Source organism: Pantherophis guttatus, chromosome 11 (genome assembly GCF_059756535.1).
Source record: "Pantherophis guttatus breed Tessera chromosome 11, ASM5975653v1, whole genome shotgun sequence".
Lineage (NCBI taxonomy): Eukaryota > Metazoa > Chordata > Lepidosauria > Squamata > Colubridae > Pantherophis > Pantherophis guttatus.
In genome coordinates, this window is record NC_142073.1 from 1,563,108 (window position 1) to 1,576,350 (window position 13,243).

The window sequence follows — 13,243 nt, forward strand, 5'->3', positions numbered from 1 at the left end:
GGACTTCAGCACTTAGGAACTTCCCACTCAAGTCCCAGCTGCCAGTCTTGTCAATCAACAAAGCCAGGTTTTGGGGGGAGGATAAAAGGGATCCCGAAACCCACCACCAACTCTCAGAGTCATCTTTGGTGCAGACTTGGTGGCTTCCATTCCTCTGGCTAGTGCCTGCCAGCCTAGTCAAGAAGTGTGGTGCTCTGTGTGTGTGTGTGTGTGTGTGTGAGAGAGAGAGAGAGAGAGAGAGAGAGAGAGAGAGAGAGAGAGAGAGGGAGGGAAGGAGGGAGAGGGAGAGAGAGAGGGAGAGAGAGAGAGAGAGATGTGAGACAAGTGATGTGACTGACCATTGACCAGAGCTGTGAGTGTGTTGAGTGAGTGACCATAAGCCGTAGCTGGGAGCATGTGTAACACCTCAGGGAGGAATTTTCAAAATGGTCTTCATAAATACACATTTATTTCTTTAGAAATGCATAATTACAGTGGTGGATAGCAGTTTTTCCCCTTTTAAAAAAGTAGTTGGAAGAATACCCATCCCCCCAAAGAGGCGAAGTTTCTGCTTGTATGCTTTTTTTTCCCTCCTTTTTTTTTTTATGATTACACTGAAACGGGAAAACCAGCAGCAAAAGAAGCTAACATTTATGATCCGGGGCCTGCCTCCGTACCACCTTCGTTTTTTTAAATACATCTCTCTCTCTCTCTCTCTTTGTTATTACAAACATAGCAATTTTTTTTTAAAAAAAAACTTCTTTCCACAGCAAAATATATTTGCACTCTTGATTCTTTCTGAGCGACAAGGGATGCCTTGCAAGCCAACCCTGTCTCTGAGAAGACGTCGAGGGATATTTGCAGGGAGGAGTCACGGAGGAGAAGAAACGGTGGTGGCCTGACATCACTCAAAATAGTTGGGTTAATGAAAGTTAGCTAGATCTTCCCTCCCGCGAGGCTGATTCCCCCCCCCCCCAGTTAAACCACGTCTCCTAGGAACGGAGTGGAAGGATGGCAGTTCCGCCACGGCTTGGTCCATCAGATCTGCCGGTGGTTCCATTCAAACCAGGTAAGAGGAGGCAGATCACACTCATATGTACAGGAAAAGTCCTGGGAACGCCCTGCAGGCTGAGCAGAAACGACGAACTTGCTCTGTGAACCAGAATCTTTCGCTGTCGTCCACGAGCTGAGATGGTGGCCGCCGTGTCACCTTGTCCTACTGAATCTGAATGGCTCCGTGGTCTATCTGCATTTCTGGCTGGATGGCTGAGTGAAGGGAGTCTGTGTTCTGCACAAGAGTGAGAGAGACAAACAAAGAAACAAACACACCGGAGTTTACCACCAGAGGGCTCGGCTGCCCCTTCAGGGGTCGTGGCATTTGGCTGACAGCCCGAATAAGCTACCGCACTCTAAGCGAGGTTCAACTGCCATCAAAGAAAGTATTTCCGTGCCGGGTCCAAACCAAACTCTCCGTGGTCCAGCTCTCCACCACCCAACTGTGGCTATCTGGCCACCAAAAACATACTAGTGCTAGAAGTCTGAAGCCACTTCCTTTATTTGTGATTTATGTTGTGTCTCTCCTGAAGAACACAACTCCCTCCTCTGAGTTACTGCCAAGGGAGAGGGTGAAGAGTGGAAAGCAGCCATTGGGAAGAGTGATTGGCTACTCTTTGTAAAACTGTTTTTAGACCTACTTTGTTCCTCAAGGTCTCTGCTTTAGATCAGGGTTTCCCAACTTTAAGACTTTGGGACTTCAACTCCCAGAATTCCTCAGCCAGCCATACTTGCAGTTTGGAGAGTGAGGATATGATGGACAGGACAGGCATCCTAAACAAGCAGATGTCTCCTTCTCTCCTACACTTTTCTAGTTAACTAGGCTTGAAGTTCAGAAGATGCTCTTATCCTGCAAAGAAACTGCCCCGTGCCAACTTTTCTCTCCCAGACTCTCTGTTCCCCCTAAGAGGCTCCAACCTCAGCTTTCGTGCCATAGAAGCCCCTGTCTGTCTCCTGCCCAGCAAAGCCACCAAGACTTCAGGTCTAAACAATTCATCTCACAATCAGGAGGCTGCAAGTTCAATCCTAGGTAGAGGCAGATCTTTCTCTCTCTGGGCATACTGAGAATATATCTGCTGAACAAAAACTCCGCCTTGGTGACAGGAAGGGCAATCGGCCATTAAAATACTCTGCTAGCTCCATTCAGTTGCCCAGACTCCACCCTGCAAGGGATTATGGGGTCGTTAAATGAAGATGATGAACTTTGGTTTTATGTACTCTGCTCAAATTGCTTCCTCAATCTCTTCCTTCTTTATATCTAGAAAGGGGGTGGGGGATCCTGCCCTGAAAGGAAGGGGCTGAAGTGAACAAAGGATGAAGGCTGCCTTAATAGCTTTTCTTCCTCTGGTTTTATTGCACGAGGAATCCATGCTGATTTATAAAGAAGAGCTGGCCGTGAATTCGGAAGGCGACTCTTTCTTCCCCAATTAAAGGTGAAATGAATTACTGTCTAATAGTGTTGACTCTCCTGCCCATAATAGTGTGTTATTACAGATTTTGCCCCCTCCTCAGTTAATTTACAGGTCATCTCAATTGCTCTCCCCCCCTCCTCAATACACAACTGACTTAATCAGAACATTTACAACAGCAGTTTGAGTGCAGCTAAAATATAACCCAACACCTGGGAAAAAAAGAAAGAAAGAAAGGAATTGCTAAAATAAATAGCTCCTTCTCAAGGGCTGGGTTAATTATCCCACGTTTAACCAGATGTGGAAGACTTTCCGAAGGGCCGGCTTTAAGAGGAAAACGTTTCCTCTCGCGTCGACTGCAGCCCAAGGAAGGAAAAACAAATCTTGGGTGGCATCAGTGTTATTACTGTAATTTAACATGTCAGGGAGCATTAGAGGATCTGGAGGGAAAGAATGCAATCAGCGCACAAAAATAAACATCAGCTGAGGTGAGCCCTGGCACCCTTTGTGCCCAAGGCGCTCTAGGCTGGCACTGCCTCTCAAGCATGGTACCTGGTAACCATCTAAGGACTAATCTGGGTCCAATCTCTGCTCCTCGGGAGGCTGGGCACTGCTGCGCGGAACCCCAAGGCCAGGAGAATCACACCAGCAGCACCACGGCGGGATGTCCTTAGAGCTGATCCCACCTTCCTGGCATTGTAGCGTGAGAAGACAGGTAGTCCTCAACTTACAACAGCAATTGGGGTCAGAACTTCCCTGGCTAAGCAAGGCGGTGGTTACCGGAATCGTGCCCAATTTTATGACTCCTTTTCCCACACAGTGGAGCAAATAGCCGCAGTGAATCACGGGGCCATTAAATGAATCTGGCTTCCCCTGATTGTCGGAAGGTCGCAAGCGGGGATCACATGACTCCCCCCAAGATGCTACAACCATTGGAAATACATGCTGAGCACCTAAATTTGGATCCTGCCACCATGATGAGGCTATGACAGCCATAATTTATTTATTTATTTGATTTTGATATTATTTGATAAGTGTGAGGACCAGTTGTAAGTCCCCTGTTTCTGTGCCACTGTAACAGTCGCTAAAGGAACGGTTGTAAAATGAGGACTACCTACATCATCCAGCAACTCTCCATCAAGCTGGAAGCACGGAAGCTTCTGAGCTAGGCAGCATTGTCTGACTATCACAGAGGTGTGGTAGCTACACAGAGAGCTTTGTATACAAGCCTAGCCCTGTTCTCACAGCGACTGAACCTGATGTGAGCAGGGATAACTCGATGCTTCCAGCTGTTCACCACCTGGACACGAAGCACAGGAAGAAACAAAAGATGTTGTGATGTTTCTCCCAGGAGCTTCACCCTTGCACCAGACTTCCTTTTTATACTTATGTTCCTTGTCACGCATCTTCCCTACTCGGCAATCCGCCCGATCAGCTCCAGCGTGCTTCTCTCTCTCACTCTCTCGCCTAATCTGCAGTTTTACGTATCCTCGCCGTCCTTTAAGGGCCAGCATTCCTTTAGCCTGATCTGCAGCATGGTATAAATCTCTGTGGTTAACCACAATATTAAAAGCTAACATGGTGCAAAGTGTCTGAAAGAGAGCAATTCCAGCCTCGCTGCATATGTAAAGATTTATTTCTGAGTTCAACACAGCAGCTCCCATTAAATGCACGCGAGAAGAGGCAAAAGGAGATGGTGGGCAGTTTCCCTCCCCCCTCCCCATTGAGTTCAACGGGAGGAAAGGTGTGGAGAGAGACACAGAGGGCTTTCACCAGGAGGAGGCCAGGCTCACTCAGCCCAAGAACACCACACAAGATGATAGCGTTCGGGTTTCTCCATCTCTTATCGTTGCAGAGTTCCTAGCCAGCCATTCGAGGCAAAGGGAATTTAGGAGGAGAAGGGAGATTAGAAACATGATAGATGGACACCATCATTTCCTACAGAAATGATCTACCTTCGCAGATCATGGGATGGAGAAAAGTAAGGGAGGGATAAAGGGGGAAATGTGTATTTATGGGGGACAGTGAAAGCATGTGTTTCCATGGGTGGACAAAAGAAAATGCCAGAACACTTAGAGCCATCAAGCTCCTGCTCCTAAAACGTCCCTCAATCCCTAATGTAGAGCAAGGCCACCCAGGATGTTGCACCTGGTTAAGGTTGCAGGCAGGAGAGCTTGGAAAACCGAATGTATAAAGGTTGGGACTAATCTCTGAGTTCTACCAGGAGGTCTTAATACTGACAATGCTGTAGGCACATACATGCCAGGGGTGAGAAAACCCCCAATGGATTGATGATGATTGTGAAGAAAGGAAGACAAAATAAGAACGCTACATAATTATGAACTTCCTTCACATTCCCTGCCTGAATATTGCACAATTCATTTTTTTTTGTAGTGCCATCTAGTTTGGTATTTCAGTCTGACTTCCAACAATCTTTCTCAGCTCTGTTGAGTCAGGTTCAACTATAGATTCCAAAATTCCAAGCCTGGGAATTATAGAGAGCACCATGTTGGGGAGGGCTAACTTCATGGAAACATTTGAGAGCAGGTATAGCTGCATTGAGCTGTGCTGGCGCAGTGGTTAGAATGCAGTATTGCAGGCTAACTGCTCACACTGCCAGGAGTTTGATCCTGATGGGCTCAAGGTCGACTCAGCCTTCCATCCTTCCGAGGTGGGTAAAATGAGGACCCAGATTGTTGAGGGCAATAGGCTGACTCTGTAAACCGCTTAGAGAGGGCTGTGAAGCACCCTGAAGCCGTATGTAAGTCTAAGTGCTATGGCTATTTGGTTTTAACAAAAGGAGTTGATGCATTTAGAAGAACAACAGAGAGTGCTAAGTCTTGTGTCATGGAAGCTGTGAGATCCCTCTCCACATTCCCCATTCATGAACAGGAATGGTCTACGCACTGGATTAGCAGCAGAGTGGTCTGTCACCGGGGCCAGCTGAACGTACTGGACCTGGATATCGCTCCCTTGAAGTGGGGATCCATCGACACCAGCAGCTGCAGCATCAGAAGAAGCAACTGCAATCAGTTGGGCACCTTGAAGCACCTGTAGACCAAGGTAGAGAGAGAGAAAGAGAGAGCATGTATCATCAGTTGGCAACCTTGCAAAGACATAGTAATGAGACATTGGTCATGCCACACAGATCCATGCCAAAATTTCCCTTTACCCAATCGTCAATGAAACTACTGAAGTGAACAAGATTGTCCAGAAAATACCAAAGAAATCACAATGTGTTTGTTTGATATAACATTCACCTTGGAAGGAAAATAAATGCATTCTTCCCACCTCAGTGGGCACCATCTATTCCCCTTACTTTTGTTATGTTGCTTTGTTCTCAAAGCTAGTATTATACATGTTAGGACATTTAACAAAGTAGATTGCTGAATGGGGAATTCTGGGAGTTGAAGTCTTCTCACCTTAAAGTTCTAGGGTTGAGAAACACTGCCTTGGATTTTCAAAAGACAGATTAGCAATCAAGTTAGTGGAATTTGGAAAACTACTTTATGTATATCAGCAGAAAAGATATATAAAATATAATTTCCCCTTCTCATCTGCCACTTATAACTGCACAAGTTCTTAACAAAAATCTCTCACCTAAATCTATTCCCTTCCCAAGTATTTTTAAAACTTGGTCCAAGCTCTGAACTAAGCAAATTCTCTTAGACATCTGAGTAAACAATAGCTAATGACCGCCACTGCAAAAAAAAACCCAGCTTCACACTTTTTCCACTGACTATATTTCTGTGGGTAGGTGTTGATCGTATCAGTCCAACTTTTATTTAAATTCCAAAAGGAGAGGAAGATTATTAATGTAGAAAATGGAGATCCAATTTCCTTTTATGGTGTTTTTTTTAATGAAAAAGAACATGGACAGACTCTCTTTTGTGTTTAGGCCGGCAAAAGAAGCAGTGTAATTGTGACACTTAGTTGCACAATCTCTTGTCTAGGGAGAGGAAAGGTGTATTCTATAAACCGGGGATGTCCAACCTTGGCAACTTTTAAGACTTGTGGATTTCAACTCCTAGAATTGAGCGCACCATTCAAGGATGGGGTTAGGAATGAACTGCCTGGAAAAACTTGTCAGTAAAAATCAACACCGACTTGATTGCACATAATCCATCAATTGCATTACTCTCAAGGAAGATCTATTTTTCATAGCAACAGCTTTCCCTTTGAGTGGCCATGCCTAAAGAACTGATTGTGGCCAGGGGGAGGGGGGGGCTTATGCTCTTGAGCACAGTCTTTGGAGATTTGCTAGACGTCCCCCAGCCTCTTCCCTCCATAAAATGAATTTTGCTCGCTGGCTGAAGATGTTTACAGTTTTTTTGCATGAAAAGCAAACCCGTCGTAGATAAAAATAGATGGATGGACCATGGGACCGAAATGCAGTCAGAGGAGCAGGGATCAAGTCTTCAAATTAAATGTAACCCAGTCTGGGTCTCTGCCACCGGGACCTGAGGCTTTGTCTTCGGAGCTTTCGGACTCATGCTGGAGCCCATCCGCAGGGAACTTGTGTGTGCTCTGGGCTGTTCTGTGTGTGATGTTTATATGGGGGCTGTTGTGTGTAGCTTTTTAGATGTAGATTCAGTCGTTAACTTAATAGCCAGCCAGCCAGCAGCCCCCCAATCTAAAAAACTACGCACCAGGGATTGGATCCTGCAATATTATCCTGGGGCCTTCATTCGTAAAATAAATCTAATTTATTTAATAGCTTCCATTCAAAACTAACGTCTTGCTTGTAGAGTTATTATCAAACAAGATAAACAGAGTTCTTTCCCGTCAAACTTGTTCTTTTAAAAGAATCTGGAAAAGAAGCTAATATAGTACTATCGTGTATTATTTTTAAATGTCCTTAGTCAAAGCACGGGCCAGTTCAGATCACAACTCAGCACAACTGCTTTCTCTCCAGCTGGCTCAACGTCACTTTTTTTATCAACCAACCAACCAACAGGATCCAGAACCAGCACTTAACCAGCCAGGCAACACCAGTAATCTCTGGGTTCTGCCAAGAAGCTTCTCCCAAGAGCCCTCTTGCTTCGCTCTTCATGATAAAGACCAAGGGTCTCCAAATGGGGGCAACCTGAAGGCTTGTGGACTTCAAACTCCCAGGATTCCTCAGCCAGCATATTTTGTGCCACCCATAAAACCTTGCCACAGGTCTGAATTTTTAAACTTCTATTGGTGGGTCTTGGATGCTGGCAGGTCATCTCCGAGGCGACACATTTCCAGGGTAAATAAGTGAGCTCAGGCTTTGCAAATGTGGAACGGCAGCTACTGAATTTGCTATCAATTTTTCCATTGGATCAAAAAAGGGGAGAACGAGTAGCTAAACCTGCCAAGATGTAGCAGCTGATTATTATTCCTGCCATTTTCATTTTGAGGGGGAGAAAAAAAGACGAATGAGTGAAAGATATCTACGACTCATTCCTTCCCTTTCTTTTTTTTTCTTTCAGTCCATTTACACAGAAAAATGCAATTCTCAGCCCTTTCCCCAGTTTTCTTCCATTTGGGGCAGAGGATGGCCAATTTTGAGCCTCCATAATAGAGCAATTTCTGGCATGCCCACCTGAATTATTTAACTGTGGTTAATTTTAGTGCTTTTAATGTTTTTTATACTATTGTAAGCCTCCCAGAGGAGGGAGGGAGGGAGGGAGGGAGGGAGGGAGGGAGGGGGAGAGAGAGAGAGAGAGAGAGAGAGAGAGAGAGAGAGAGAGAGAGAGAGAGAGAGAGAGAGAGAGAGATGGGTGGGGAAAAATGCAAAAGTGTAAAGAGCCATAGCAAAGGTGCTCCATTCAGCTGTGGAGCACATGCATCTTTGCACACTCTGGTCTTGTTGTGGGAAGGCAGCACACTTGTTTCATGAACGTTGCAGTCGCACACAACAAGGGTTGTTAGTGATACTGGGAATAGCAACCCAGAGAGACTCTTATCTTGCTCTCATTCGGCTGTCAGGGCTCACCCTGTTTTAACAACTTCCATCGGCAACCTCTATCTCCCAATTAGCACTTCGCTATCATAGCGGGGGGGGGGGGGACTATTTAAAAAATAGTAAATTTTCTTCCCTGTCCTGTGCCCACCTATTTTTTTTTCCCTCCTAAGGCGTATAGCTTCCAAGCTCAGTAAATTCTCAGGCCACATTCTTGCTTCATTACCATTTATTGCACAGGGTTACTTTTCCGGAATTTACCGTCTATATGGCTTACTCTTAACATTGAATATTTTCCATTCCGGAAAGTCTTTTAAAAAAGCAAAACCATCTTCCCTTGAAGTGGACAGATTCTTCCAGGATACCGTGAAATAGGCTTTTATTTATTGCTATTCAGGGTATTGGTGTGTTTAAGCAATTAGGGCTGGGCAAATCCTAGGAGGCAGAATATTATTTTCAAACTGGCTCTGAGTGCAGAATGGCTGTTAACCAATCGGTCGCTGCTAAAATACGCTGTCCTCTCATCCAGATAATGAATGCAGAGCTTTCGAAGGAAGAAGCGATTATAAAAGAAACAGGAAAATACTGTAAATTGCCAATTTGATTGGCGAGCCTAAAAAATTGATCCTAGCTGCTAGAAGGAGAAATTTTCTTCAACAAAAAACAGCTTTCGTTGTTAGTAAGTTTCATGTGCTGGATCCACAAAATACCCAAATTTAAGTTAAATGACCGCAGCCCAATTCCTTTCTCTCCCCTCCCCAACAAGGGCTACCCTGAAATAACTGGTAGTTAAGTGTCCAAATCCAGCGGTTGGGTGGGAAACATCTGTGACACAATGAAGCCAAAGGACTGAAGGATGACATCATATTCCAAGGTCAAGGAAAGGTGATTCTCTTTGTATATATTTATATGTGAATGCCTCCTAAACCAATAAAAGCAAATCGCGGGCCAGGTCTTCGTGCTGTCTCGCTAATCGGCCTCTTGAGAGGAATTCTTGATTAAATTAACTTCATCAGAGTGCAAGGAACGGGAATGCCTGCCAAAGACTGTGCAAAGTTCGGGAGGGAACGTCTCATCAGCAGAAACCTATTACACATTTGATGGGAAGAGAGAAGAGAGGCAGCTCGGAGCCAGGTCTCTGTGGCTTGGGGCCAGCAGTTATTAGGGCAGGACCCAGGTCAGACTTCTCTTCACGGAAGGAACAAGAAAACACAAGGTAGAGTTACCACGTCAGGGTTAAAGCCCGGCTGCGACCCAGCAAAAGGTAGCTGACAAGAATCCCAAGTTAAGAGTCAGGAAATTTGTGGATTGAATCTTTGCCAACCTAGTGAACTCACTGGTCATTTGGCAAATTTCGTTTTCTCTTAGATAGTTGTAGCATGGTTAAAGAGTTCATTGCATAGTTCCAAAGTAATTTCAGGAAAAAGGCTTCAAGTGACTGGTCTATTTAAATCTATCTATCTATCTATCTATCTATCTATCTATCTATCTATCTATCTATCTATCTATCTACCGTGTTTCCCTGAAAATAAGACCCTATCTTATATTTTTTTGAACCCTGAAATAAGCGTTTGGCCTTATTGCCATGTGCTCAAAAGCCCAATTGGGCTTATTATCAGGGGATGTCTTATTTTGGGGGAAACAGGGTATCTATCTATCTATCTATCTATCTATCTATCTATCTATCTATCTATCTATCTATCTCTATTTATCTGGTTATCTATTTATCTATCTATCATTATCTATCTCTTTTTAGGAGGACCCAGGTTCTAGTTAGTATCTCTCTCTGCTTCTCTTTCCTGTGTATTTTGATATACTTGTGTCATGTCACTTCTTGCTCTCCATGGTCAAGGGGGAACGTGCTTCAGCTAGTTCCACATTTCTTATTTTTTTTGCTTTGGAAATAAAAGCACCTGTCATACATTGAATCTACTTAGAATCCAGTAAAATTTTTACAATCCGGAGTTGTGTTGATCTTCAAAGGGCCACTAGAATCATTTGGGTATAATGTCCTATTTTGTAGTCCCTGAGTTTATATTCAAAACATCCCTTCTTTGCCAAATTCCATCACTGGGGGGAAAAAAAAACAGAAACAAATAGTAAAACTAAGTAAACTTTACAAATGTTTTAATTTATGATATAACTCACAGCAGGAGTTTTTCCAAAAAGGAATTGCAAGCAAAACGTGATTTTTGTTGCCAAGGGAACAAAACATTGTTGTAACCCTAAGCTGCAAAACTTGGAAATGAGTGGCACTATGAATGGAGAAAAGGACTGATACCACTGCAGATCTTGCATTAAAATAACAATAACAACAGATTAGTGGACGGTTCCCTTCCTCTTTCATGATCATGGGATCGCATTGATCCCTGTGCTTCATCATCATTATTCCAATTCAGATCTTAAGAAACAGGCCAGTTTGACTGACCAGCCACAATGTAGAGTCAAAGGGCTATCATATTCTACGAGACAGGTTTGGCTAAAAAAGAGCAGTTAGAAAAACCACGAACCCAGCAAGTTATGGCTTCCCAAACACACTCATGTTTCTTAAATTAAGGTACTGTTTGTTTTTAATTACCAAACATTTTGAAGCCCTCTCTCTTTCCACACATATCCTCCTTGCAATCATGAAAATTGAGCAAAGCAAGATTTATTAAACCAAATCCTAACATACTGGGATTCTAAGTTTAGACCTTCCTTCTCAGAAGGTCTTGATGGTCCTTTTAATTAGGCGGAACGGAAGCAGATGGGCTAAGAGACTCACTTTCTAGGCTCAGAATTTTACAGGGATGGTGACTGTAACCCTGAAACGAAGAGTTCTTTTGCTACTTGGGATAAAGACCATGACAGTTGGAGACAAAATGCAGATATGCGCTTTCACTGTCAATGAAGGCCACAGTTTTCTAAGTTTGGAGTTCTTGCCAGTCCTTCAAAAGTTCTCAAAGAAATGACCAAGAGTGGATCCATAGCCACCTGCACTAGTTCCTTCAGCGCCCTAAAATATAATTGATATGGTGTTAGAGACTTTCATTCTTTTCATTAGTTCTCTTCTACTCTTTTACCTGCCTGTCCTCATTTCAGCTCCCTCCTTCTCCAAAGGGATTAATGGTGATTAGAACATAATAAAATAGAATAACAGAGTTGGAGGGGACTTTGGAGGTCTTCTAGTCCAACCTCCTGCTTAGGCAGGAAACCCTACACCACTTCAGACAAATGGTTATCCAACATCGGTTTAAAAACCACCAGTGTTGGAACATTTACAACTTCTGGAGGCAGGTTGTTCCACTGATTAATTGTTGTAACTGTCAGGAAATTTCTCCTAAATTCTAAGTTACTTCTCTCCTTGATTAGCTTCCACCCATTGCTTCTTGTCCTACCCTCAGGTGCTTTGGAGAATAGCTTGACTCCCTCTTCTTTGTGGCAGCCCCAGAGATATTGGAAGACTGCTATCATGTCTCCCCTAGTCCTTCTCTTCATTAAACTAGACATACCTAGTTCCTGCAACTGTTCTTTATATCTTTTATCCTCAAGTCCCCTAATCCTCTTTGTTGCTCTTCTCTGCACTCTTTCTAGAGTCTCAACATTTTTTTTACATTGTGGCGACCAAAACTGAATGCAGGATTCCAAGTGTGGCTTTACCAAGGCCTTATAAAGGGGTATTAATACTTCACATGATCTTAGCCAGGCCTCCATTTTCCTCTCCGAGAAGACAGACCCAAGACCGTCTTTGTGGAAAACAAGCCATTTCAGTCTTACTCTGAAGCTGCAGGAGAGCCATCAGGGTTGAGGGCTCCTCTGCACCATCCCAAGTATCTTCATGATGTGCAGCTCCACCTCGTTTTACTATAGGCGTTTTGCAGTGATCAAATGACAGTCTCGGTCAGCTATTCCTGCCCTGTGGCTGACCTTAAGATGTCTCCTCTGTACAGCAATATATTTTGCTACCAAGCTGAAGGAACGGGCCAGCCAAAGTCCACTTTCCTCTGCTTATCCTTACAGCGTCCTGCATCAGTGTTAACTTTCTCTACCAGCAGATGAACTTGCTTAAAAAAATGGTTTCTTGAATGCTGCCGTTTCTTTATGGGAAGCAAAAAGCTACGATGTGTAAATCTCAGTTTATGTTGAAGTTTTGGACCTAAAATGTTTCATTTTGAGTACACATCTGGTGTCCCCAGTAGACTGCCAGTTCTATAACTCCACTGAATACTCTACTGGGAAATCTGTAGAACTATAACCCCAAATCGTGTCTATTTAGATTTGAGCAATGCTTCTCAGCACTTAGCTTCATAAACTAGGTTTGTCTTTTCTCAGGAAGGCTGTATCAATGAAAATAAACCTGGTCCACATCATCCATAAAAATCAGAAATAGAATCTAGAAAATGTCTTAGCAAAAGACAGCACACACACAAAAAAAATGTTAGTCCCAAAGGTGCTTTTTCAAAAGGCAACTGGACTTTTTTTTCTCCTCAAAGACATTTCGCTTCTCATCCAAGACGCTTCTTCAGTTTGGACTGAATGGTGGGAACTGAAGAAGCGTCTTGGATGAGAAGCAAAACGTCTTCAAAGAAAAACAGAGTCCAGTTGCTTTTTGGAAAAGCCCCTTTGGGACAACCATGACCTGGATGACTGAGAAATTCCATAGACACCGTCACTGAAAATTAGATTTAGAAAACGAAAGAGGGGAATAAATGCAATACAAAAGAAAGCATTTCCAAACTGAAATTGAGAATTGCTAAGGATATCATTAACTGGAAATAAATCATCTTCTGCTGGCCTCAGCTTCCCATACGTGTCAGAAAATATTATGTTCTGTAAAGCAATTATAGCTCAATGAAAATTAAATGCTATTCATTCTGCATTACTATTAATC

At 43.6% G+C, this 13,243-nt stretch overlaps 1 protein-coding gene across 2 annotated transcripts in view; it reads right to left on the reverse strand.

Annotated features, from left to right (window-relative positions):
• Positions 1-426: 426 nt before the first annotated feature.
• Positions 427-13,243, reverse strand: part of BANP (BTG3 associated nuclear protein) — an 86,316-nt gene continuing 73,499 nt past the window's right edge. For both annotated transcript variants that reach the window (XM_034426599.3, XM_034426598.3), the window contains exons 12-13: positions 5,349-5,492; positions 427-1,267 (exon numbers count right to left, since the gene is read on the reverse strand). In XM_034426599.3, the coding sequence (XP_034282490.1) occupies positions 1,196-1,267; positions 5,349-5,492 (216 nt within the window). In that variant the 3' untranslated portion in view covers positions 427-1,195. The remainder of the gene's footprint in view (positions 1,268-5,348; positions 5,493-13,243) is intronic.